This window comes from Fistularia commersonii, chromosome 19 (assembly GCF_037954325.1).
Source record: "Fistularia commersonii isolate RoL2024-O1a breed Wild chromosome 19, RoL_Fcom_v1.0, whole genome shotgun sequence".
NCBI classification, from domain to species: Eukaryota; Metazoa; Chordata; class Actinopteri; order Syngnathiformes; family Fistulariidae; genus Fistularia; species Fistularia commersonii.
The window spans coordinates 6,043,063-6,068,439 of record NC_141302.1 but is presented as its reverse complement, the minus strand read 5'-3'; the positions used below and the strand labels follow the sequence as shown (position 1 = coordinate 6,068,439).

At 42.6% G+C, this 25,377-nt stretch overlaps 3 protein-coding genes across 3 annotated transcripts; 1 reads left to right on the top strand and 2 right to left on the bottom strand.

Annotated features, from left to right (window-relative positions):
• Positions 1-74: 74 nt before the first annotated feature.
• On the bottom strand, positions 75-15,815 carry gba2 (glucosidase, beta (bile acid) 2). The gene is made up of 17 exons (XM_086166553.1): positions 14,887-15,815; positions 11,385-11,476; positions 10,879-10,994; positions 10,093-10,311; positions 7,644-7,883; positions 7,441-7,543; positions 6,409-6,562; positions 6,175-6,300; positions 5,887-6,071; positions 5,315-5,419; positions 5,111-5,218; positions 4,876-5,027; positions 4,279-4,385; positions 2,896-3,038; positions 2,693-2,808; positions 2,417-2,608; positions 75-909 (listed from the first exon to the last, which is right to left on the bottom strand). The coding sequence occupies exons 1-17, from the start codon at positions 15,078-15,080 to the stop codon at positions 682-684; spliced, it is 2,580 nt and encodes an 859-aa protein (XP_086022679.1). The 5' UTR covers positions 15,081-15,815; the 3' UTR covers positions 75-681.
• Positions 15,816-17,253: 1,438 nt separating this feature from the next.
• Positions 17,254-21,877, top strand: rgp1 (GP1 homolog, RAB6A GEF complex partner 1). The gene is made up of 9 exons (XM_086165626.1): positions 17,254-17,404; positions 17,550-17,665; positions 18,233-18,366; positions 18,660-18,743; positions 18,873-19,022; positions 19,523-19,669; positions 20,248-20,375; positions 20,821-20,998; positions 21,208-21,877. Exons 2-9 carry the CDS (start codon positions 17,550-17,552, stop codon positions 21,429-21,431), a joined length of 1,161 nt encoding a protein of 386 aa, XP_086021752.1. The 5' UTR covers positions 17,254-17,404; the 3' UTR covers positions 21,432-21,877.
• A 299-nt stretch (positions 21,878-22,176) lies between these two features.
• Positions 22,177-24,184, bottom strand: msmp1 (microseminoprotein, prostate associated 1). The gene is made up of 3 exons (XM_086165628.1): positions 23,626-24,184; positions 23,439-23,547; positions 22,177-22,609 (listed from the first exon to the last, which is right to left on the bottom strand). The coding sequence occupies exons 1-3, from the start codon at positions 23,726-23,728 to the stop codon at positions 22,438-22,440; spliced, it is 384 nt and encodes a 127-aa protein (XP_086021754.1). The 5' UTR covers positions 23,729-24,184; the 3' UTR covers positions 22,177-22,437.
• Positions 24,185-25,377: the final 1,193 nt, after the last annotated feature.

Sequence of the window (25,377 nt, the reverse complement as noted above, 5' to 3'; positions counted from 1 at the left end):
GTGGGGGTGACGAAGTAATAAGCCCATATTATGTTTAAAAATTACGATGCTGCAAGAAAGGCAAAAATATAACCTTTTGGATTAATTCATATATTTGGGAGATGAAACTTTTACATTTTTGTGTGATTAAAGTAGCAGACAAATGCAGAGAAATGATAGGTTGACACTGATTTTGGCCTGTTACACGCTGTCTGTTCAACATCAGCACACTGGTGACACAAGGTGGTGCGTCTGAACGACAGAGTTGTTGTAAGTGTCTTTTCTGTTTAGTTTATCTTCTCGCCAATACTTTAATATGATTTTTGTTTCATTCATCATTACCATGATTTAATATATCAAACCTAAAATGGCCCATAACACTACCGTCTTATCTGCGCATCCATGTGAGCAGACGAGACATCCAGTTCCGGATCATGCCGTCCATTTTTTTTCCTTTCTCTCAAATCGAGCCTCTCGTTTCGACAGTGCCCGGCTGAAATCCCCCGCCACAGTTCAAGTAAGAATATCGTGATCTACAGTAGCTACTGGCTTTTCTGCCCGGCACCTCAAAGGACAACACATTAAAAGTAAACTAATTCTGGATCAGCTTTCTCAAAAAGGAGCACTACAGGGGTAAGGAGGAGGAAGCGGCGGCAGCCAATAGTGTCTCGAGGTCACCGGGCCTGTCTCTCAGCTCAAGTCCTAGCTCTGCTCCGCTGCCCGATCTCTGTCCCCGGCTCCAGTTTGATCCGGGCTGGACGCGCCGAGAGCCAGCTGGATGGCCCAGACGCTGAGGGGCCTCATGTAGGCCAGGGAGCGGTAGATGCCCTTCTCGCAGTACGCCTCGGGGGTCTGGAAGGCCATGCCCAGACGCTCCCACACTGTCCGATAGCAGCCCTCCGCCGTGCGCATTCCCTCCTCTCGCATGCCCTGAGAGGATGGAGAGGCACACAAAAACACACACACTCTTTTAACATTGATTTTAAAGTTATGTTATGACTTGACATGTCTTTACATTAGCCTATCACACGGATATCTGCCTCTCACTCATACTCACACACAAACACACACAGACACACACACAGTTTAATTTATTCTTTTCACACTCCAGAAAACTCCTGATCCTCACTGAAATTAATCAGCGTTTTAATGGAAGCTTTTAAAACACACACATACACATGCCTGCACACAGATACAAACACAACCGCACACTTTTAACACTTATTTTAAAGTAATGTTATAAAATTACATGCCTTTAGACTTTTCTGCCTTATTGATTCATGATGGTTTATAAACATTGATATCTGACACTTCATTTATTAATTTAATTTATATTAATCTAATTTATTCTTTCTGTACTGCAGAAAACCACTCCTGAGCTACACTTAAATTAATCAATGTTTTAATGGAAGCTGGTAAAACACACACATACACACGCCTGCACCCATGCGCACAGGCATACACAAACACACACTTTTAACACTTATCTCAAAGTTATGTTATTACTTTTCTGCCTAATTGATTCCTCATTATTTTATAAACCTTGATATCCTTCACTGCAAACAACATTTAGAAGGCCTTAGTATATTAAGCTACTTTATTGTGAATTCTATGGTTTAACACATCTTTTTCTGCCTTATTGATTTCATAAATCCTGATTCTCACATACCAACACTCACAAGCGTCTTCCAATTCAGCCTAAAAAAAAAAAAAAGCCTTTCTTTACCTCCAAACTTCACAAAAGTAAACGGAGGACATTGTGTTAGAAGAGTCTATACTCAGTTTAAAAATAGCAGTTGGAAGTCTCCAGCTTCTGTTTGAGTTTTGTGGAAGTTTATCAGGTCAATCTGGTTGCTAAGGGGACAAACGTTCCCAGAAACACAACACAGATTTTATGTCTGCAAATGTCTTAAAAAAGCAGAGAATCCAGTCAGAGGAGCAGAAAATGCCACCGAACTCCTTCTAACCTATCGTAAGCTTGTAAGTGCACAGTTATTACTTATCCAGACAATAAATCTGTGCTGCTGAATGTATTAAGCCCTAAACAAAAGCAGAGCTCAACTTGTGCGATGAGAAAAAAAGGAAACTGAAAAGCTCAGGATACCGACAAACATCGAATAAACAGTGACTACAGGAGAACTGGAACTGCACAAACGAGAAGGTTGAGATTAAGGGTTATTTCAGACTGGAAAATAAATAAAAAATACAAAACAGGAAATATGGAGGCGCCTGGTGGCAATATAAAGAAAAAAACAAAAATTAGCCAGAGTCCATACTCGTCTACTGCTCTGCTGATCTGTTTATTTTAGGTGATTAATATCAATGTTGTTTTGATTCTTCTTTCCATCTGAAGCTTCATTGATACTGGGTAAAAGGATTTCTTTTTTCCTTCAAAAGTGTGTCAACAAACAACAGCGTCAGGTGAAGTCACACATACCTCGTGGATCATGGTGGCCGCCAGTCCGTACACCACGCCTGTCCACACCTCGTCGGACTGGACGCTCGAACGGTCCGGCACGCCTTCCGGTCGCATACCGTTCACCGCGCCCATCTCTCCTCCGGCGAAGCTCATCACGTTCAAGTCGAACACAGATTTTAGCGCGCTGCGAATCTTCTCTGTGGGGAAGGCCTGGCCGGAGGAAGAGGAGGAGGAGAGGTGATGTCAAAACCGGAAGATCACATCTCGGGACGGACTGAGCTAAACTATACTTGCCAGGTATTCTCCGTCTCCCAGCCCAGAAGCCCGCAGGAACCAGTGACCGGCGCACTGGTCGGACATGACGCTGTTGGAAAGGTCTCGTCCGCTGCTGTCGTAGTTGTAGTACTTGCCTGGGAAACACACACGACTCCATTTCGGACACCTGGTGCCGGACAGACTCTGAGCAAAGTGGAAGGACACCCGAGCGTCCGAGTTACCGTTCCACAGCAGCTTGTCGAACGCCGCGCTGCCTCGGTCCAGGATGTCTCTGTAACGCCGGTGCGCCTCCTCGTTTTCCAGCAGCCGGGCCATCTTGCACATCACACACAAGGAGGCCAACCACAGCCCGCCACAGTATGCGCTGCACCACACAAATACAAGGACAAAGAGCTTTGTGGATTTAAAACTAACTTTGTTAGTTTGTAGAGCAAAGAATCCCAGCTGCCATCCATGGACGCATGTGATTTAAATAACTGGATAAACAAACAGAGTCATGGGTAAATTACATTACATTTGGCAGACGCTTTTATCCAAAGCGACTTACAATAGAGGAAAAAGGGACTTCAAATAACACTTGCAAATACAAGATGCACAGGAAATATACAGAACAGTAAGCTTGGGTTAGTGATTTTTTTTTTTTTTTTTTTTTTTGACAAAGACATACACAAACATACACACACACTGCTATTATGCATAGCATAAATGGAGTAAATCAAACCATAGATCATTTTTTTTGAAAATGCTCATACTTGGAAGATTCACCTTTTTTTCAGGACAAATTTTTGCCTGAAAAATGAGCAAATAAATCACGTTAAAAGCCGGAAGAAATGAGCCAGCGGGGATGTCCGAGAGTGCAATAGATGGCGGCCTGTCAGATTTATTTTATTTAAATGCCTGCGAGGCCCTCAGATGGAAGAAATATGATCATCACATTGGGTTTTTTTGGAGTATCTGACACTCGACTTTTCACAAGTAGATATCACGATGTCGAGAAAAAGGTTCTGCACACTGACATGTTCTGACAGTCTCCTCACCCTGTCACGCCCTGACTGCTTTACACTCGACAACGTGCCCAATCGCTTTGTATTGCAAAGACTTTGTGTTGTTGTGCCTGTTGCTGTGGCAACCTTATCCGGCATGACATTCAAAAAAAAAATAAAAATCTGTGAACACATCCCATCTTCCTGTTTTGCCTCACGAGTCATGAATGATATGCTGGGATTTACTTCCTTTATTGCATCTACTGACTTTGCAGTGCTCAGATTTTTGTTTTTCAGTTTCTCAACTTTTTAAATTGTGTTTGTAACAGAAAGAGCTTTACTGACTAAAACGTATGAAAATTTACATAAAAAAAAAAAAAAAAAAAAAAAAAATCATCATAACAATTTCCAGCTGAAATTCAGGCTCCTGGACAAAATGTCCAGAATCCATTTATTTACTACAGGAAGCTGATTGACTGACATCAGTCACTATTACTACTTTATTAATATTATACTGCTTCTGCAATGGTGATTACAGCAGCAAAATCATTAAAAAAAAAAAAAAAAAAAAACTAGCAGAAATTGATGAATGGCTGACACTTGGTTAGGTTGTCCGCTAACCTGGGTCCGGTCACTGTCCAGCCATCGTAGGTCTGGTCTGCATACCCAGAGTTCTCTATCAGGCCGTCTCCGTCCAGGTCAAACTTCATCTCTGACTCCATCACGGCCTGGTGAACCAAACACATCGCTCAGCTGCTCAGCCGGGAACATTCAAACTCCAGTCCGAATTCATCTCTATCATCGCACTTCCTTTGCGGAATATTTACTCTTACATCCAGAATAATCAAACTGAAAAATTTAAAAAAAAAAAAAGTTTGAGCCCAATTCACAAAAGGATTTAGGAGATTAAAATGGATTGAACTCAAACTGGAGGCCCCTCCCTTGAAATAAAAAACTAATAATAATAACGACTATAAAACAGCCAAATAGTTGTGCGTTAAGGAGCACCTAAATGTCAACAGTTCTAAGAAAACAAACTTCTTCAACAAACAGTTGGTGAATGGAGCCCATTCATTCTTACACACTGTGCTGATCCAGTGCACAAACACACACACACACACACAAGGACACGCCGAAGAAAAACAGGAGCCTACTCTCTCAAACACACTCCAGGAGGTCGGGAAGGGCTGGGGGTTGGAGGAGGAGGGAGGGAGATACCTGGCAGATGGGCCACATATCCTCCAAGTACTGGCGGTCCTGGGTGAGATGGAAGTCCCTGTAAACCTGCAGGACGAACTTCAGGTTCAGGTCCTTCCAGTCGGCGGTGTCGTGGATGAGGTAGGCGTTCACGCGCTGCCACGGCTCGTCCTCTGGGGACAGCCGACCCCCGCAGCCGTTTTCAAACAGGAAGCTTCACCCAGAATCAAAACTAACCGATTTCTCGGAGACCTACCTGGATCGCCGATATCGTGAGGCACCACGTGTTTGGCCTTGACGGACGAATAGCGTCCGCTCATGAGGTGCAGCCTCTCCGTCGGATCCTGCTGAACCACGCTTCCAGCTGAGAGGAGGATTATCAGGTTAAGCGTGGCTCCTCGGCGTGCCTTTCAACACGATTGCGCTTCCACAGAGTGGCGAGGTGCGAGGGATCGCTTACCGATGTCATACTGCACACTCAGGGCAAGTTTGGGCCAAAGCATAATGAGTGCAAAGGAAGCGTAGAAGTGCACGTCGTAGGTGTTGTACATTCTGTATTCATGACCTGAAACAGCATTTGACAAATTAAATTTGAAATGAGTATTTAGAAATGTTCCCTATTATATCAGAAACTATTAAGTCCATAAGTTCAAAAGTGAAAACTAGTTTTCCTCAACTAACACATATTGAAAAGAGATGGTAACACCGTAACACAATGATCACAGTTCGACACTATTTAATACTATCAAAAACTATTTAATTTATTGTATGTATTATACAGTCTTTGTTTTTCATATTCATATCCTTTATTTGCATTTTCTTTGTATCATTGCTATTTGCACTTTTCAACCCTGTTACACTGCTGTGACAATTGACTTTCCCTGACATAGGATCAATAATGTTTATCTTATCTTCCTATAAACCAAGACAATGGTCAGTATCTGGCAAAATTAGTGATCATGATTTTTAGCATAAAAAAAAAAAAAAATCCACGTATCAGTACAGACTAATGACACAAACTTTAAGGTTTACCCTCCAGGTAGGCAAACCGTCCGTAGTCCTTGACGACGACGGGCCGAGCGGGCAGCCCCCCCTCTTCACTGCGAACGCCGCCGCTGACATCGGCGTCCTCCGCCAGCTCCGTCCACACCGTCCCACCGTCCGCCACGAAGTACAGCTCGTTGAACAAGGCCGACTTGTACCAGGAGGGGAGCGAACTGCAAAAAGACCACAACACAAGGCACAAAGCTGACTGGACGCCGTGATCATGGCGGTGGGAGCCATTACGTAGCCGGAGGGTTCGGAGGTGTAGAAGGATACCTGTTCTGCAGCACCGGCCTCTGCCAGTCCTCGATGCGTTTCTCCCATTCTGTGTAGTGAGTCAGGGCATGGTGGCTGAGCGAGGGGGCGGCGTCCCCCTCTGCCCCGAAGTAACGGGTATATCTCCTGCAACAGCAGAAACACCGGGAGCGTTAGAAACACACACGGTGACACTGAAATCCCCTCTTGCCTCGATGAAAAGCCTCAGCCACGTTTCCTCTGTGGTTTCTCTACCTGTGGTGCTTCTTCTCCCTGGAGCCGAAGGTGATCTTGGGCATGTCCCAGGCCAGGCAGAACTCCAGCATGTTTCGCCCCTGAGCCGGAACGGAGCAGCTCGCCGCCAGCGCCGCCGCCACCTTCTCTCCTTTGGGAGTCGGCGGGCTGGAACCTGAGGACGGACAAGAAGTCGCAGAGTCAAAGAGCTGACTTTTTATTACATCTTTTCAAAATAAAAACAACATAAATACTAAAAGATGCAAAGATTAAAACAGTAACTTCAAGAAGAGTCAAATCTCTTTCCTGTGGAAACTAAATCTTCCAACAACCAAATGTATTACTTTTTTCCCTTCAAGTCTTGATTGCTGTCCACATTAACTACAAATATTCAGTATTTTCTTTTGTCCCCTATGACTGGGGATTTTAGCTTTGTTTCACTTTCACTTTACAATGAATCTTATTCATGCTCACAAAGTGCAAAAGTACTTTAGAGTGTTTTTTTTTTTAACCTCACGTGCAACACTGCCTTTTAATAAATATGGTTGTGTATTTATTTTTCGCCGCATATTTTTAACATGAGTGAATGTGCGATAAATGTCGCAGCAAGAGATGCAGTAATGCGAATGTCACTATACTTTTACATTACATTACATTGCATTTGGCAGACGCTTTTATCCAAAGCGACTTACAATAGAGGACATAGGGACTGCAAATACACTTGCAAATACACGATGCACAGGAAATATACAGAACAGTAAGCTTGGGTTAGTGAGGGTTTTTTTTTTTTTTTTTTGGACAGACACACAAACGTACACACACACTGCATAGCCTAACTTGCTGCCAACCTGATCTGGGGCATCAGCGCAGTAAAAAGTCCTGAAAGAGAAACGTTTTTACCTGTACTTCCTGTACTACCTGTAGGGCCCTAAGTATTTACCTATACTTCTGAGCAATGAAACCAAAGGCATTCATTCAGTCGTTCAGTTGTTTCCTCTGATACGGGATGCCAGTGCATGTCTGCGTTTCACCGCCAAGGAATTAAGCGCCGACCTGTGGGAGAGTCCAGCCTTCCATCAGTAATGAGGTCGCTCCACAAACTGCTGCAGGTTCCCTTCGGACTGAAGGCCGTCTGATGGCTGACCTCCCTGTCGGCCTGAAGCGAAAGCCGGGAAAGGATTACAAATTAACTAAGGGAAACACTGCTTTTGTGGTATTTATTTCTTCCTGGGGAATTAAAAAACTACAGGTCAAACCTGCTCTCGAGCCGCGATGCTGAGGGTGTAGGGGTTCACCGGGGTGCAGTGGTGAAGCAGCACTCCAGACACCGCCTTCCCTTCCTTCTCAAGGTGGAACGGTTCGTTCCAGTGTCCCCCCGCCTTGTCGTCCTTCTGGCCCGAACCGTTGACCACGGTGAACATGATGGTGACATCCAGGGCGAAGTCGTTCTTGTTCTCGACGTCCCACACGAAGACCGCCACGGGCAGGCTGGAGTCCTGGGAGGAGGGTTTTTGACATGAACTTCTATTCTGGTTGGTTTCACAGCCGTCCTGAACCCCCACCGGGTCGATCGTGGCGTGAGAGGCCGACAGCGTCAACCGGGGATCGGGAGGGCGTGTGAATCCCCCGCTGTGGTCTAATGCTGGGCCTAAACCCAACGATTTTCATGGCTGCAGACTAAAAACTGAAAGTCAGCGAGAAATTTTAGGAGTTTTATTGCGGTCTTTTGCCAGGCTTACACCTCGTGATTTTCCAGTCAGACTTAAAATTAGAAGTTGGCAGGAAATCTTTAGAGCCTTAGCTGAGTCACTTGTGTCATCTCGGTTGTTAAGTGTTAGCCGGTAGTCTTACAGTCTTAGTCAGTAGTCTTCGCATAGCTTTGGGGCTTACGACAATATCAAAACTGTTTGGTGATATTGCAAGTCTTTGTGTTGCATCACCGTAAAGACTGAATCAACACTTATAGATGGGAAACCTGATATGATGGGAAAAAAAAAGAAAGTTGTTGTTTTCTCACGAGTCTTTTCAAAATCTTTGCAAAGTGTTTAAGTGTAAGCCCAGCATCAATGGGATAACAGCGTGCTGCGGTCATCTCTGTCATTAAGTTGTAAATGGTAATCTGAGCAATTCTTTTCAAAATCTTGAGCTTACAACAATATCCAAAGTGTTTGATATTATCGCAAGTCTTTCAGTTTTTACGGTGACTTAAACACAAACAACAACCAACAGCTGAGTGCTAACCAAAATTAGAAATCGGAAACCTGGAAGACAATCACGAGTGCTATTGGCGGCAGAGACGTTATTTGTTGGCGGTGGGATGGATAAACAGGAACGGCAAATGACGTTCTGATCAGTCTGGACTGTCCAGAAAGAGGAGCCAAGAAACGCGGGAGCCCAAAACAGCCCAACTTGTACAACGTCAACTCTCTGAGGTATCACAACCCAGTGGAGAAGGAAACCGCCATGGATTGAAAGAGCAGAGGCTCTGTAAATACTCGGTAAAAACATTGCGTAATGTGGAAAAAATTGCTGAAAGATTCTAGTCGTAGTCTTCAAAATAGTGACCGTGTAAGATTGTAAACTCAGTCTCTTAATAATATAAAAACTAGTAAAAAAAAAAAAAAAAGTCTATAGATATGAGCAGGTATGAGATGATAGTTTTCCAAGTTTTTTTGATATTTGGATAGCTTAGGTCAAGTCATTACCCAGCAGAGACCTGTTTATTATCATATAATTGGTAAACCATTGGAACATTAATCTAACTCTCATACAAACAGTTATGACACATAAGCCCTATTCATGCTTGCAGACGCACGTGCACCACCTTTTGCAAAAGGTTATTATGCAGAATTTTTCCCTTGGCACGGGCCAGCCGGCTGGGATGAACGCTGCAGATCAAACCCACGCACAATCTTTATAATCAAAGCCCGGATAAGAGTTACCAGTATTGAGTCAATAGAGAAAAATGAATGTACATTTATAAGTCTAAAACTAGATTACTTTTTTAAGCAAATTAATAATGAATAAATTACCCATATCAACCTTAGTGGGATTTTTTCATGCACTTTTAAAAAAAAAAAAAAAAAAAAAAATGACCCAAATCAGTTCAAGGACATTTATTCCTTTACCAGTTAGAGAAAAACTGTAAAACAGTATTTCTAGGTCATCTAAAACTTTTGGTCCCTGGGTTTTGACTAGAAGAACAAAGATGTACCGACGTCGGGTAATTAAGCTCTTAAACTATATTAATAAGATAGTAAGATTTAATTTCCTTGCTCTTTGCGCAGTCCTCATTAGATTTAGATCGGATATGAGTACTGAGTGTCAAGTCCGTGTGGCACATGTAAAGTGAAGACGCTGCACACAACAGGAAGTGGTAGCTGCTCTGCGTCCAACCACCAGCAGGTCTCTGTGACATGTCTAAGGCTTTTGAAGGTCAACCATTTGCATACAATGAAACTAACTAGTCTTGTTTGCAGAAGCAAACTTTTTTTTTAAATTCAGAAATAGTACATATTACCACATAATATAATATCAACCCACAGGACTTGATTCATGAATGACTCATAATTCCTTATATCTGCAGATTATGGCAATGCAAAATAAAGATGTGAACGTGAGTATTGTTTGATGTGTTTAAAAAAAACAACTTTTTTTGTGGGATAAATAGCATTTAAATGTTAATACCTGACAGGCCTCAGTTACCTGGTAGTCGTGAGGGATGACGGGGGAAATCTGCCTGCAGGTGAGGGTGACATTCTGCCCCGGCAGGTGGTAGACGGTCCAGGCCCGTGGATACAGGGCGTGGTAGAAGGCGTACTCTCCACAGTAGCCCCAGTTCCAGCCCTGCAACACCGGCGGGCGCTCGACGGAGAGCACCTGCTGGTAAACGGTTTGTCCCCCGCGACGCAAACATACTGTGAACTGGGACACACACACACACACACACACATAGAGGACGGTCATGGCCTCGCCGCTGGAGGGGGCTTATCTTTCGGGACGTATTGCCTTCATACGGGTTCGCCGGTGCATTCCAACGTCTCACGCACAGATTTGAACTTTGCCTCTTAAAGCTTCCCACATGGAACCAAAACCAGTTCTACCGTTAGTATTTAAAGATACTTAATCATGTCGGCATTAAACTGCAACATGACTCCACTGTTTCCCAATGACATTTTCACCTGATAATTATGGACCCCTTTATTTTATTTCAGACGCCCACGTCAGAGGCTGGTTCTCTGTATGAATGACAGGAGCCTGACAGCGTTCAGGCACTAACTTTGGGTCAAAGTGATCTCCTGGAAATTTGCTTTTATGCTTTATTTCAGCTGTTCTTTTTATTATTCCACTTCACTTTCAGTTTCAGACTAGATGAACACTAACAAGTCACTGATCAGCCACAATAAATATAATTCCATCGTAAACGAAAACATTCAAATCCATGTCAAAAATGCACGTTTTGCCATGTCCTCTTAGGCAGATCCCGCCTACCTGATTGGCTGTGACAGTTTTGTAGTGGTACATTCCAGGGGTCAGTTGCCAACGACAGAATTCCCCCCTCCAACCTCTCGTGATGGTACCTCCTCCGATACCGCCAAGTGGTGCACCTGCAGGGTGAATACACACACACACACACGCACGCGCATGTGCACATGCACACACACACAAGGCTAGTTTTAGTCTTTACAGTTATCATTTCAGCAAACGTAAAAAAAGGTAACAGTCGAGCAGGTGTTGCAGCTGTTTTCATCCTCACTGAAGACAGCGATCCAAAAATATGACTGTTTAAACCGCCAACTGTTCTTCATTGTGAACCATTTCCAGATTTGAGAAAAAAATTAAAAAAAAGACGTTCCTTTGATGGATTTATGTGATTTTGTTCTGCCACCAAATGGTCTGTTTGGGATTTGATTTTCCTGAAGATGGAAATGATGTTGGAAGATGATGTTTGTGCACAAAATACGCCATCAGAATAGCGGCATTAACGGCGAACCAACCGTATATTTGACGCAGCGGCTGGGCTCGAAACATATCGATGAAAGGAGCCTTCCTTTCCACTTGAGTCTTCTTGTACCACCATTTCAGATACCTGGATGAACACAAACAATCACAGGTGAGGCACACATCGCTGTCTCTGACTGATAGCTGACACTGGCTGCCGGAGGAGGAGAAGACTTAGCTTTTATTCCAAGGCCTATTTTCCAGATATTTACTGCCTCTGGGAATTTTGTACCGGCTAAAGCATGAAGCAACAACAGATCGACACAGGGGGAGGAGGGACTTGTGTCAAGGCAATGGCTCAGCTTATCTGATAACAGTCCAAGTGTTGCACTCACATGTGTGTGTTCCAAGGTGCAAGCTCCAGGCTACGGAGCCACGCTCATGGCATGAAACATGAATTAGTTCAGGTTTCAAAGAGCTCAGAGCCTCGGGGCCAAAGGGGCTGAGAGATGCCATCCTTATTTTCACTCTGCCCTAAAAATGTCGGAGACACGGTGGATTTTCTCCCAGCGTACGGTATTAGTGTCAGCTGATAGTTTTTGTGCGGGGCCTCCTTCCCATTACATTCAGGTCTCAATGTTTTGGCTTTTAGCCATCACCCTGGATTTTAGTTCAAACGAGATGGTTTAAAAAAAAAAAAAAAGGGTTTCTTCAAAAGGACCCCTGGTAGGTCCTGCAGAAGGAGGGACGGAATGAGAGCATAATATTATACAGAGATGTGCAATGTCACTGCACTCAAGTGAAATGCATCTGCATAACTTTTAGGGGAGAGGAAGGATATCAGAACGAGAAAGGCATTGGGTTTCACAGAAATAGAAACACCAGAGGGTCGAGACAGAACCTGGAAGTGGGAAAGAAATTACTCGCAAATCCAAAAAAAGTGCTTAAAAAACAAAGAAAAAAAGGGCACGGTATGAACGAAATGTCAGGGGCAGGACCCAAAAACTCGATCAGCCCCGATCCAAGACTGTGCATTGTATTATGGGAAATCACACACATACACAAAACTGTGGTTTCCAAAAAAATACCATTCTATGAACTATAAACAAGATGTGGGTGTTCTAAAGTCTGTATTAAATCTGCACAATCGGAAGAAGTGTCGGTTAGTCGGAAACGTTTTTTTTATTTGTCCCCCCATTTGAATCAATGAAAAAGTGGCAACTGCAAAACTGACAATCCCTCAGCCGTCGGACTCAGTCTGAGGAAACAAGCGTGTGGAAAAGAATGGGATGGGTTAAAGTGGGTTAACAGAGGCCGCGGCGGGTTCCGCTGTTACAAGGATATTGTTGTTCAGCAGCTCAGCTGGAATGCGGACAACAATCTAAATCTGGGAATATGAAAGCTTTTGAACCTGAATCTGTCCCCTGGCAACTGGCTCAAGTTGATGCGACGGTTAAAAAAAAAAAAAAAAAAAACTCATTGGCGGTGCATTTGTGTAAAAGGCGAAAAAAAAATCCTGAAAAACAGAAAACTAAAATGTAATGGGGGGGGAAAAAAATAGAAAATCTCATATTTGATATTCAGACATAGGGGAGAAAAGGCCTTGTATTGAAACCATGCATTATGATGAATGCAGAAAATCGCATATCAGACACACCACATGCACGCATTAATATCTCAAATGCACACAATTGTTGAATTTCCCTGTCAGCAATCGGAAATGAAACATGTTTACCATAATATTCAGACAATTATTTAGATAAAGTGTGCTGTTGCATTCATAATTCTGATAGCTCTCCACTTGAAAGGTACTGTCCGATTAAAGGAAAACCACTGGGACTTTTAATGTAGTTTTTCAAGCCTTTCAGCCGTGGTGAACTCATCTTCCCCGCAAAATATGCAATCGTCACGGTTCTACATTTCAGATTGACAGTGTAGCAGACGCCGGGCCGATCCAGGCTTCCAAACGTCCGTGACCAACCTCTCGCTGCACATCCGGGAGAAATCATTACCAAATGTTGCTATGGCAACAAAGATGAGACACACCTTGCATGAGCTAAGGCAGAAGGAACGCAGCAACACACAGAACCGTGTGTTGAGCTTTGTCCTCCGTTATTTCCTTTTTTTTGGTGGCTTTTGTTAAAAAAACTTGTGTTGTATTGAACACAAAAGATCTAGAAATATGGATTACAGTGTGTTTGCATACACATACACGTCCACACAAGATTACTGGAATGCAGATGGCGACAGAGTGAGTGATGCTGTTTAAAAATTACAAAAAATCTGGGGAGTTTAATTCAGATATCTTTCACTCTCTCAAAGTGCAAACAAATTCAAATGAGGCCAGTTTGTTACGACACTGATAAAGTCAAGAGCGTCTGGCAGCGCAGAATATGGAGAGCAGGACGTTGTGGTCTCTGCGGTCTCATAAGGTCACGGGGGTATGGCAGTCAGTTATCGGACTGCACGGCTGCTGGTTCCTTTGTAAAAAGAACATTTCCAGCCATATTAGACGCAAAGTGAATGACAGATAAACATCCCGAAGTGGCCACCCACTGGCCGATCCACCCGCCTTCAAGGAGGAGAGGCGGGCATTGACATTTCCTCGGATTGAAGAAATCACAATTCTCGCCAGGAGAAAAATATTCAAGCATATTTGGACAATCTGCTTTCACATCTGACATTTCTAGCAAATCCTCATAAGAGTTACGACGCCTACCAGCATGCAAAGATTTATTTTCATTGTCATAGTTGTCAGTTTCAATGCACTTAACATTTTATCCTTATTAGTGTTTTATGTTATTGAAATACATAAACAGCATTAAACCCCTTTGGGATTCAGTGAGACTAGCGGCTTTGGTCGGTGACGGATACGTGAAGGCAGGATTGCGTGTCACGCCTGCTTACGTGTGGCAGGGAAACCTAACACTGTCTCTGCATACCTTCACAGGTAATAGACATTGGCAACCTGCTAGGGTCTATTACCTGGTTAAAGGTTTCCCCTGATGCTTGGAGGTGTAAACTGAAACATGGAGTGTTAATATTAATTAAGAATTTGAATTTGCAGAGACGATGTCGATTCAAAATGTAATTATTTCTCAGCAAATATTACTTAAAAAAAAAAGAATAAAAGAGAGTACAAACACACCAATTGTATCATGGAACTGATTTGCAGGTTAAAAACAAAACAAAACAGAAAAAAAAACCTTGTTTAGGAAGCAGAGAAGACAAAAAAAAAAAAACAACAAAAATCTTTGAAGGGGCTATACAGATGAGGGTGAACTTTATTGATTCCACGATGGGGAAATTTAATTGTCAAAGTAGCATGGAAAAATATGCAGGAAATAAACACAACAGAATTGACTATGTATCTTGCATACAGTCCAGTGCAAATATTTCAAACAAGTGCTTTGCATAGGAAATAATCGGATAAGTAACTCATTGGAGATGCCTCCTATTGAGAAACGTATGATCATATAAATATTGACAGATGGAGGTGGTGAAAGATTGTGATAGGAGATAAAGTCCCAAAAAAAAAACATATTTTTTTGCACTCACCTGACTCCGAGGCCAATGTGCTCCAAAACATTAGACAGCGACACATCCTTCGCCTGGAAGGGTTTTCTCTTCTCCTTGAACTCGTGGGCCAGGCAGATCCTCCAGCCCTCCGTGGGAACCCCACACCCCACTTCCTTGGACACGAACCTGCTCATGAGGTCCGCCGTGGATTTTTCACCCCAGTCCGTGGTCATTTTTGCAGGAATGAGAGTGAACGAGGACGCCACGGGATCGGAGCTGCACGACAGTTGTCGCCACCTTTGGTCAATAAAGTTTGCGAGTCATTCCTTCCGCTTCGATTTCAAAAAATACGAATAAAAAAATAACAAAAAAAGGAAATAGAGGGAATTTCTGCAGGTGGTCCGGAAATGTGTCCGACAGGTGACAACCGCCGGTGCCGCGCCGCGGACCGGACTGGACCGGACCGGACCGCGTCACCTGCCGGGAGATAAAGAAGCCAAAAATCCCCGAACGACCGCGGCGGATCCCGGTCAGCAGGCCCGACGCGAAGCCAGCATCACAGGAACGACAACCGCCGCCACCTCCTTTTCCACGCAGGTCACGGCCGTTCGTTAGCTAAAGCATCACCTCGCCCTCGGGTTGAGCCGTGAATGCTCGAGCGGCCGGTCGGCGGCTGGTTTCCCGTACCGGGGTCACGGCGTCATAGCCGGGCTGATCCCAAACCTCTGTCCGATCCCCGCGGCGTTTGCTAGCACGGTAACCGAATCCGGGACGCTCGTCCGCGGACAGACGGGTCTCGTTGCTTCTCACTGCGCACTATAACTGCGCGTGGAAGAAGGGCTTCGACCGCGGAGTTTGACGTCCGGGGAAGAGTGTGTGGTCCACGGAGGCGCTCCGAGGGCCGGATGGAGCCGGAACCGCGCCGAAGCCCGCTGTGGGACAAATAAGACGCAGCGGCCAACCGGCGCTGCGCGTTCAAGGACGAACTGGCTGTTTGAATGGAGACGCTGAACCGAATCACTCCTCTGAACGAACGGTTCACTTCTCAGTTTAGTTGAGGTCCTCAACTGGCTTTTCCTTTTACGTTAAAGTGTGCGTGTTTGTGCACATGTGTGTCTCTGTGTGCGCACTTTCATTTACAATCTGCCAACTGTGACATCACAGTATTCAATTTGTGTGTGTTTTTTCGTGGTTTCACATCACTGTTGCCAGGGAGTGCCTCTTACGGCCCTTTCACTTCAACTTTGAGGTCAAAGCATTTGATGCCTATTCTGAATTTGATACCTTTTTTTTTCACGATAGCTTATAAGAATAAGAATAAGAATAAGAACAACTTTATTTATTCCGGAGGAAATTATTGTGCCAGAGTTTCAAGTAAAACATAGTAATAATAAATAATAGTAGGAAATTATTGTAAGAAATTGAACCTATTTTTCTCATGATTTGAAAGGTTCACCTAAGAAGCAAAGCTATTATCCAGATGCCCTATCACGGAGTTTTTGAAACACTCCTGTATTTTTTCATGAAAATCAACTTTGGAGGCTCCTCTCAAGGAAATGTCAGAGATGGTGATAAACCAATTCACCGTGAGAAAGAAATCTCGGAGTAGATGTGCATGTGTCTTCTGAACCACCCCATTAAATAAACATACCTGTATCTGATAGCAAAGGCGCACTGGTAGTACCAAACATGTGACTGCATTATGCACAATGCAGTAAAATAATTTGCATTGCTATTTGAACTGAGTTTGGTCACAAGTGTTTAGAAATGTATGAGTGCAGGAGGTCTCAGCGCAAAAAAAAATAAAAAATAAAAAAAATAGGTGAACAATCTTTCGAACGAAACGTGTCGATCTTCTGGAACTGAACTACTACATCCAGATTGACGTTGAACCCAATGCTTGCAGGGACTACAAGAGCTGATATACACGAGTCTGCTCTGGAGCCTGAACCATTTGGAGGAAAAAAGGGGGGGATTCTCATTTATCGGAGTACTCTTTCCTTTCAATTCACGCTGGATTTTGGATATAATAAAGTGTGCTTTGTTCCCGTCTGGATTTTAATAAATCCGGTTTTGTTTGTGAGATTCCCAAGCCCAAAGATTATACATTGTTAATGAATTAATGCCCCCACCAGTAACCATAGCAACTAACTTATCCTGTTCAGGTCTGCCACGTGACGTTTTCTAAGTGGCCGACCAAAAACTATTGATGAAAAATAATTTTTCTCGTTTTTGGCTTTAAAATTTCAAAAGATAGCTTGAAATAAAATTTTATACAAATAAATACGTTTTAAAGAGCATATGTTAACATTTTTTGAGTCATAGCTTGTCTGTTTCTCCAGATATCATTTCGCATGGTTTGTTTATGGTGGCGCAGTAGACCCTCGCTACATAGCCAGTATTTTGTTTACGCTACTTGGACTCCGTGCTTGCGACGGTGCAAAATTTGGATGGAATAAGTGCAAAAATTGCCGTCGCTGGTTTTAATAAGAACATTTAGGATCTTCTGTGAACGGGGGGACTTGTTGGTCCGAAAGTAGTATCACCTCAAGCCAAGGTATGTGCTAAAAAAGTCACCCTTTTTGAACAGTAGCCGCTAGCAAGGAGCGACAAATAGTTCTAAAACGTGTTTGTGTAAACGTGGTGCAACGAATGTAGATCATGACAATTGTCTTTTTCTCGACCTATTTGAAATATCTCAGATGATCGAGGTGGTGGCCTCCATGGCCCGCGGTCCCGTGTTCCTGGCCGGGGAGCTCATGGAGTGTCTTATAACGTTCAGAAACCCGATGTCTCATCTTTCCACTTCGGCCAGCAGGTACCATAATTCTCTCATCTTCACAGCTACTGTAGATAATCATTGTATAAAAGGTTGATTCAGCTAAAATTCCAGATTATTTTCAAAAATAGAAACGATCACTCAGTATTATCCTGCAGTTTCGACTGAGGGTAGTAACGTTCAAGAGTCAAGGTGTTTACGGTCATGTGTTCTGTCTGGAAACGCGTTTCCCCGTACAATGAGTTTCGCAGTGCATCCAGATAAGTATTGATAATTCAATCATCATAAACATGCTGCTCTAACCAGACGTCAACAATGCGGGGAAATTTTGCTTCGCAGTGCATCCAGATAAGTATTGATAATTAAATCATCATAAACATACTGCTCTAACCAGACGTCAACAATGCGGGGGAAATTTTGCAAGGATATGTAAACAGTACACAGCATTTGTCAATGTTAGATCCACTATACACTGCAGAATTTTTGTGCCAGGATTGGTACCATTGCATCAACGAGGGCAATAGGGTACATTTTAAGATATTCTGTGATATGGATTATATTTCTGAATTTACGCCTGTGTTGAGGTTTTGTTTCTGATTGTTTCAGTGAGATGCTTGCGTGGGCCAGTGCCCAGATACACTGCCAGTTTCATGCCAGTGAAAGCAGAGTGTCCCTGCCGGCCCGCGGCAACAAGCAGGATGTCCAGGCAGAAAGTGACACAGTACTTATCCCAAGCAGAGGTCAGTGGGAGGACAGCAGGAAAAGGAAGAGGGAAATGGAAGCCAAAGATAGCAGACATGACAAACTGTTTTTTTTGTTAAAGCTAGAACCCAAGCAATATCACTACAGGCAGTTGGTTGACCAATTTTTGAAACTTATAAAGTTATTTATTCTGGTTGAATGACAGTTACATGAGAACCTTGCCAAAGTTCTTGCCCGAGGTTTTACTTTTTGTCACACGGGAGATTGTTGTTCACAATGGATAGAACACATTTTGGCAGCATCTACAATATCTCTCTGATTCTATCACCAGGAGAGCGAGGGCAATGTGTGCTGGACACACCACCCAAGATATTGTTCTGCGATCTGCGTCTAGATCCTGGAGAAAGCAAAACCTGTATGTATTTTGAGCATATTTTTGAAATAGTGCCTCTCAGAAACAATGCTGCAATTCTTTTGCAACTTGATTTTGTACTTAAGAAATCTACTTTGTGATTCAAGCAGTTTTGCGTAATTTCTCCCGCAGATTCATACAGTGAAGTTGTACCCATCGATGGGCCTCCTAGTTTCCGCGGTCAGGCAGTGAAATACGTGTACAAATTGACCATCGGCTGCCAGAGGGTGAACTCTCCCATCAAGCTTCTCAGAGTTCCCTTTCGAGTGCTTGTGCTGCAGGGTGAGAAGAGTCTTGACAATTTTAGCATGCTTGCAATCTGTACAACGAACCCCTAAGCAACAACTGATGGTTCTGTTTGTACTCAGAAACCAGACAAGTAATTATTTACCTTGTTTACTTATCCTGCAATATGACTGTAAAAAAACTCAATGAGGTAAATCGCTCTTGAAGCAATTTGCTTCCTCCCTACAAGTATTTAGGCAGACACAAATTGTTTGCAGTTCATGGTAGTCACATTTCGTGTCCTGAAAGAAAATAAAACTATATTTTGCAACAATCCAGCTTCATTTTTGTCTAAGATTTGAAGTGTGATGCTTTACTGAGTAATGTAGTTGGCAAATCTTGTCACGGATGATTTCTATTATGCTTAAGAATAGAGTAAAATAAAATCCCTATACTGTCATTACACAGGTAGAAAGAAATTAAGACTTGTTGCTCTCAGATCCAATGCTATCTCAAGTGCTATTCAGTGCTATTTGTGTTTCTCCTCTAACCTGCAGGCATGCCAGAACCCCCGTTTACTCAGGATGAAGAGGTCTCTCCTTCTAACCCGTTCCTGGAGGAAGAGGAAGTGAGCCGTAGGGATGCTCGGTCTTTGGAAAGAGCACTGGACATGCTGATGGTAACCACATCAAGGCGCTGCCCTCGTGAGTTGTAACCTTGCTCTCGAAAATGGTCCCCTGTTTTTATTTGGACTCAAAACAGCAGAAATTTTGAACCGTCCATTTTACCCCACAAAGGAAATTTATTTTGGTCCCATGCTCAAACTGAAATATAGAGTAGAATAGTAGTCAGTTGTTTTTTTTAGTGTTGTGATTTTACCTGAAGCTCAGTTGTTATAGCTTTAACTCCAAAATACTGATGTATACTATAAATAAAATCTGACTTGAATTGTTGAAATAGTTTAGGTAACATAAAAGGTGCATTCTCTGTCACAGTTTCACAATCCTAGAAGTGACAGCTATTATTCTGCTGTTATCCCTCATCAGCATGAACCTTTTAAGTAATTTCAGTACATTTGTCAAAATATCTTCTACAAGGGCAAAATAAGGATTATGACAAAACAAAGTTGAAACAGCCAACAGCCGAACCATTTAAAGCATGAAAACATTTTAACAAAATTAAAAGCTCAGCTTTGTCACTTAGCACAGTGACCACTTGTTTCCATTTGCACTCAGTTTATTCAGTTGCCCACATTTTACTTTTGAATCGTTGTTCCCTCCAGACATGTTTAATATTACCAATGTCCGTGGGAAGGTGGCAAAGTTCTGCATCTTCAAGACTGTTTACAGACTTGGAGAGGACATCATCGGCACATTTAACTTTTCTGAGGGCGACATTCCTTGCCTACAGGTAATTCAAGTGTCCATTTTTTCCATGCTTTTGTTTGTGTAAATTAACTTACCGGTAATACATAAATTAGGGCGTAGAATACTCAGCAGGGAAGGATTTGGCAATATATTGGTGTTTATTTAACGTTTCAATTCGGAAGCACATTGTCCTGGTTTTGTTTATGATAGTTCTTTGCTTTTGCTGACTCTTACTCCTAATCTACCAACCTTATTTTCTCTGTCAATATACTTCATTTATTTCCAAAGCAACCAAAAATGAAGTAATGATGGGGAAATTACCTAGATATACAGAAAAAAAATCAGTTTTATTTTATTGAGTATGTTAACCAAATTTTTCTGTACCTGAGCCGATAATTTTGGAAAGAGGCATCTTGATACTGTAATTAAAAAAAAATGTTATTGCCATCCAGCCTTTAACAACCAGTTTGTTTCATAATGGTTTCCAGTACTCAGTGAGCCTCCAGAGTGAGGAGGAAATCCAGCAGCCATACCAGCGGCGTCCAGGCCAGGCTCTCAGCGTGACCGGACACGGACGACATCAGGAGTCGTGCCTTCACACGGCATCCAGCCACTTCTCCCTTCCCGTTCCCCTCAACGTCACACCCGGATTCAGCACAGACATTGGTTAGTCCCCGTTAGTCAGAAAGTGGCGGTGAAGATGATGCTCTGTAAATTTTAGTGTCCTTTTCTGTGAAAAAGTGGAGTTTAGTCTGACGTAGCACATTTTCTACACAAATGTCAAGTTTAATCATAGATATGTATTTTTTTTATTTAACTAAATCTCAGATGCTCAACTCAAACTGTCACCTCAAACTCTTCGTTTTTATTTACAGTGACACTGAGGTGGCGCCTTCACTTTGAATTTGTTACGGCTCGGGAGCCCATGGAGCCGCCCACAGTTCTCCAGAACCAGTCCGAGGTCACGGTCTGGGCTGGAGCAGAGCACGTTGACGTGGATACTTTCAGCTGGGATCTGCCTATCAAAGTCCTGCCCACCAACCCAGCCCTGGCATCCTATGTGTCCCAGTTCACAGGGACAAACAGCATCAATATTTAATTGTGACTGTGGAGTAATCTGAAATGATGACCTTGTCAGTGGGTATTTCTGATCTTCAGCTTGAGCAAGACAGAATGAGGCAAACCTTGCCAGAACAAAAAAAAAAGCCTTATCGTGGTTTTATTTGAGGTGCAGAGCCAGTGTTTTATTCCCCATGTAAAATATGCAGCTCTTTTATTTGCAGTTTGCGGTGCATTCTAACAGTGATTGTATCTCTCCGAATGAGAGATTAACACGTTGACATTCCCAAAGACTAATATCTGTCATTGTGTATTTCTATATTTATTCATCTTTTTTTTTCCTCCAAAGTACATGTTGTACACCTGTATTTTATTGTTATGAAATAATCACACAGAACATCTGATGTTTTATCTTTTTTTGCTTTGTCAAAACCTGTATTAAGACCTTTATACTTGATAGCAAAAGAAATTAAATTTTATAACTGATGTTTCAGTGTAAGTATTTCAAAGAAATCAATGCCACTTTCTCTCATTTTTATTTGGAGGTTAAATGAGTTACAGCAGAGAACAGGTCAAATTCATCAGGGATTGTTATGTGTATATATTAATGTATGTATATATTTGCTTATATTTACATTAAATCATTGTTGAATTAAGGGATGGCATGATATATGACTTTATATTTAAGATCTGTTCGACCCTTCTGGAGATTCTTGATATTAATAAGTTCCTGAAGAACCTGTAGCACACAGCTTATTATAACAACTAATATAAGCACAAACTGAAAGTAGCAATTGAATCTGAAGAAAAGCAGCAGCTCTCTCCTCTTCCCATGTGAAAAAGGCACATCATCTCACGCAGAGTTATAACATGTGATGGAAATGCTTGAAAGACAGACTTCCCTTCTTAAACACAACCCTATAGTTATGAGTTCTACCTATGTCTTTTAATTGTTCAGTATGTATATGAAAATAATAGTCACTGATAATGGACTGGAGTGAGTATGGGCTTCACAGGTAAAAAGACTGAGAACTTCTCAGGGGTTTCTAACCCTCAAGCTGGCTCTGTAGCAGAAGCGATCCATGGCTGGGATCCCTGAGGTCCTCGCCTGGGATGCAGGGAAGGCGGGGGTCAGATGTCTGAACCAGCGACACCTTGCAGGTCACTGACTCCACTCGCACCTCACACCATGCAGGGAAATCCACGGGCCGGTGAACGCTGGACAGAGACCATATGTTATAAATGAGGCAGGGGTCCGTGTGCAGTCATTGCCTTCATTAAACTCTGAATTAAAGCCTGGTTTAATTTCAAATGCTGAATACTTTCATCACAAGGTCACATATTTTTTTTATATAATTTCACAGAATTGGTAAAACTTGTCCACCAGACATGTTAATTTTCTTCATCCATCAGATCACGGTGATGTATTGTCAGGCACTAAAGTCATAAAACTAGTCTCTGTCCCTCAATGCTGATGCATCTAGGAGTCTATTCAAGTGAAAATGTCAACTTGAATATTAAAAATGTGACTTTTTCACACATTTCTGTAGCTGTTGAATGAATGAATTTGAGAATGTCTAAAAGTTTTATTTTTCCACTTGAAATTGCACTTTAATCCAAACTTACTTGACAATATTTTCCTCTACTGTTGCGTTTTTCTTTATTGCTTTTGAAGCATTTTCTATAAATAATAATAAAGCGCATTATCAAAAAGAATGCAATTTCCTGAGAAATTTGTTAGTTACATTAAATTTATAAGTTGAATTTAACAACCTGATGCATCATTGCAGAAATTAAAAATACTACCTATCATTTGCATTTATGTGTCTCCATGGTGTAGCCAATATCAAAATTATAATTCCACCTGTTTTTGTATTTGCTGGGCTTCCAAGCTAATCTGAATACAGACTGCATATTTAGATGCAATACATTTACTCAGTATTTCTTCCTGTCTATGAAATCAATCTTGATCCAATAAATTAAGTGACATCTTTGAATTTATTAAGAGCAAGTCTGTAGGAGCATCCGGAGCTGTCTGTATACTCACGTCTCACAGCAACCAACGCCGACAGGGTGCAGACAGGTGCACTGCATGCAGGCGCTGTCCATCCAGGTTTCTCCAAGTGAGTAGTGTCTCCCCTCGGACACACACAGCGCTGGAATGAGTCAGGAGTCGGTCGATGAATATGCAAAGACATGTAAACGGATAAACAATTCAAAGCTCACTCGATTACCTTTGGAGTTGAAGTGGCACTCCATGGGTGCAGCAGAGATGCCGCTGGTCCACAGGAGGAACCCGGCGATGGTGAGGACCCAGTTTGCTCCAATGAGCTCCATCTTCTTCTGCTTTAATCAGCTTCTGATTCACTTTCTCCCTTTGCAACCCCATTTATACACCCTGAGGGTTGAGGACCACTATGTGGAGGTGTGGTTTGCGCCGCCTCATGGCCCGCAGGCCTCACTGATAACTGCAGAGGGTGTCATGGCCAAGGGTGCCACTGGGGATGTGGATGTGATGGCTTGAGGAGGGTGGGGGTCGGGAAAGAGGGGTGTGTTTGGCACTCCAGGCATCACCTCGTTGTGCTTCAGTGGGCATGAACTTCGAAAGTGATAGAAACAATGACACATGCATGTGGTGACTAAGCCAGAGAAGGGTAGGGGAGCAGAGGGAGAGAGAGGGAGAGAGATAGCAAGAGAGAGAGAGGTGACGTCCAAGGAAAGTAGGAGGAGGAAAGAAGGAGGGATTGGATGGAATTATTCAATATGATTCATTGCCATTCAACTTTTCTTATGTTTCAGGGCCAGGTTGCTGTCAAGTATTAGGTGACATGATTAATGCACGTAGAAAACACATGCTTTAGTGCTGATCTATTACAACACTTAAATAAATACAATCTCCAATGTTGCAGTTAAAAGTGAAAGAGCCGATGATCGACTTCTGGCTTCCGTTACCATTGACTGCTCCAACAGTGTGGGACCGTAAACATGTACGGAAGTCAAGGGCACAACTGTTTTTTTTTCACTGATTTGTTTGACTGCCTTCCCAAACACACATACACACACACACAATGGAATTATCTTTCAAAATGAGCACAGTGGCTGTATGTGCGCAAAAAAAAATGCAGTTTTCCTTTAATTTGTTCCCAAACACTGAATTCCATACAAAGGGGTGCAACCTCTGAAAACTTCTTTATATGACAGTTGACAACCATATGCTTATCAAATTTGCTTCTGTTTGTGTTATTTTATTTTCTTGCTCAGTGCCTCTATTCAATCTTGCATCATTGCATAATTTCTTGAAGTTCCTTAGCAGTAACGGAAAGTCTCCATGTACATTTACAATGTACTTAATTAGAACTTTTCCTATATTTCTGGATTTGTACTTTCAACATAGCACCCAAAATGAGTGCAAATGACCAACAAATGACCAAATCGTCATCTTCTACTCATTTGGCTATCTGCAGTACGATATCATTGGAAAAATTCTGTCACCCATGTAACAGCAGGAGGCCCTGGGGTCTTATAACAGTGTTTCACATGTCCTCAGCTTGGTGGCCACAGATGGGTCTCCCTATTCAGTTAGGGGTTTATTCATCCTCTGAAATTGTATGACTCACATTTGCCTCTTCTTTGTTTTATGTTGCTTCCACAAAGTCCACACATAATACGGATTGGGGACTGGCGATAAATAAATACCTTGCAGAATTTTTTTTTTTTCACATGTTCAACAAATGTTACCAACATGCTGTTCAGATGGGGATGTTTTTAGGACATTTTGTGTTTTTAACACAAAGAGCCCTAACATAACATGAACTGGGGTGGATCTGACCTCCTCAGAGCTTATGGGTCCCATATATGATGACAAAGTCACACCCGGAGCTGAGCTGTAAAAGTTATTCAAACAAAAGATGAGGATTTTCCTGCCACACGCCTGTTGCTCGTCACGGCCATGAAATTAATTGGTTTAAAGTGCCATTTAATTGGGG

Coding starts and splice junctions, on each gene's coding strand:
- gba2 (XM_086166553.1), bottom strand. CDS start 15,080: ATGACCACGGACTGGGGTGAAAAATCCACGGCGGACCTCATGAGCAGG. Junction 10,312..10,878: donor AAACTGTCACAGCCAATCAG/GTAGGCGGGATC, acceptor TGTGTGTCCCAG/TTCACAGTATGTTTGCGTCG. Junction 2,809..2,895: donor CGACAAGCTGCTGTGGAACG/GTAACTCGGACG, acceptor TGTGTTTCCCAG/GCAAGTACTACAACTACGAC.
- msmp1 (XM_086165628.1), bottom strand. CDS start 23,728: ATGGAGCTCATTGGAGCAAACTGGGTCCTCACCATCGCCGGGTTCCTC. Junction 23,548..23,625: donor GTGCCACTTCAACTCCAAAG/GTAATCGAGTGA, acceptor GACTCATTCCAG/CGCTGTGTGTGTCCGAGGGG. Junction 22,610..23,438: donor GGCGTTGGTTGCTGTGAGAC/GTGAGTATACAG, acceptor GTCTCTGTCCAG/CGTTCACCGGCCCGTGGATT.
- rgp1 (XM_086165626.1), top strand. CDS start 17,550: ATGATCGAGGTGGTGGCCTCCATGGCCCGCGGTCCCGTGTTCCTGGCC. Junction 19,670..20,247: donor CACATCAAGGCGCTGCCCTC/GTGAGTTGTAAC, acceptor TGTTCCCTCCAG/ACATGTTTAATATTACCAAT. Junction 20,376..20,820: donor GCGACATTCCTTGCCTACAG/GTAATTCAAGTG, acceptor AATGGTTTCCAG/TACTCAGTGAGCCTCCAGAG.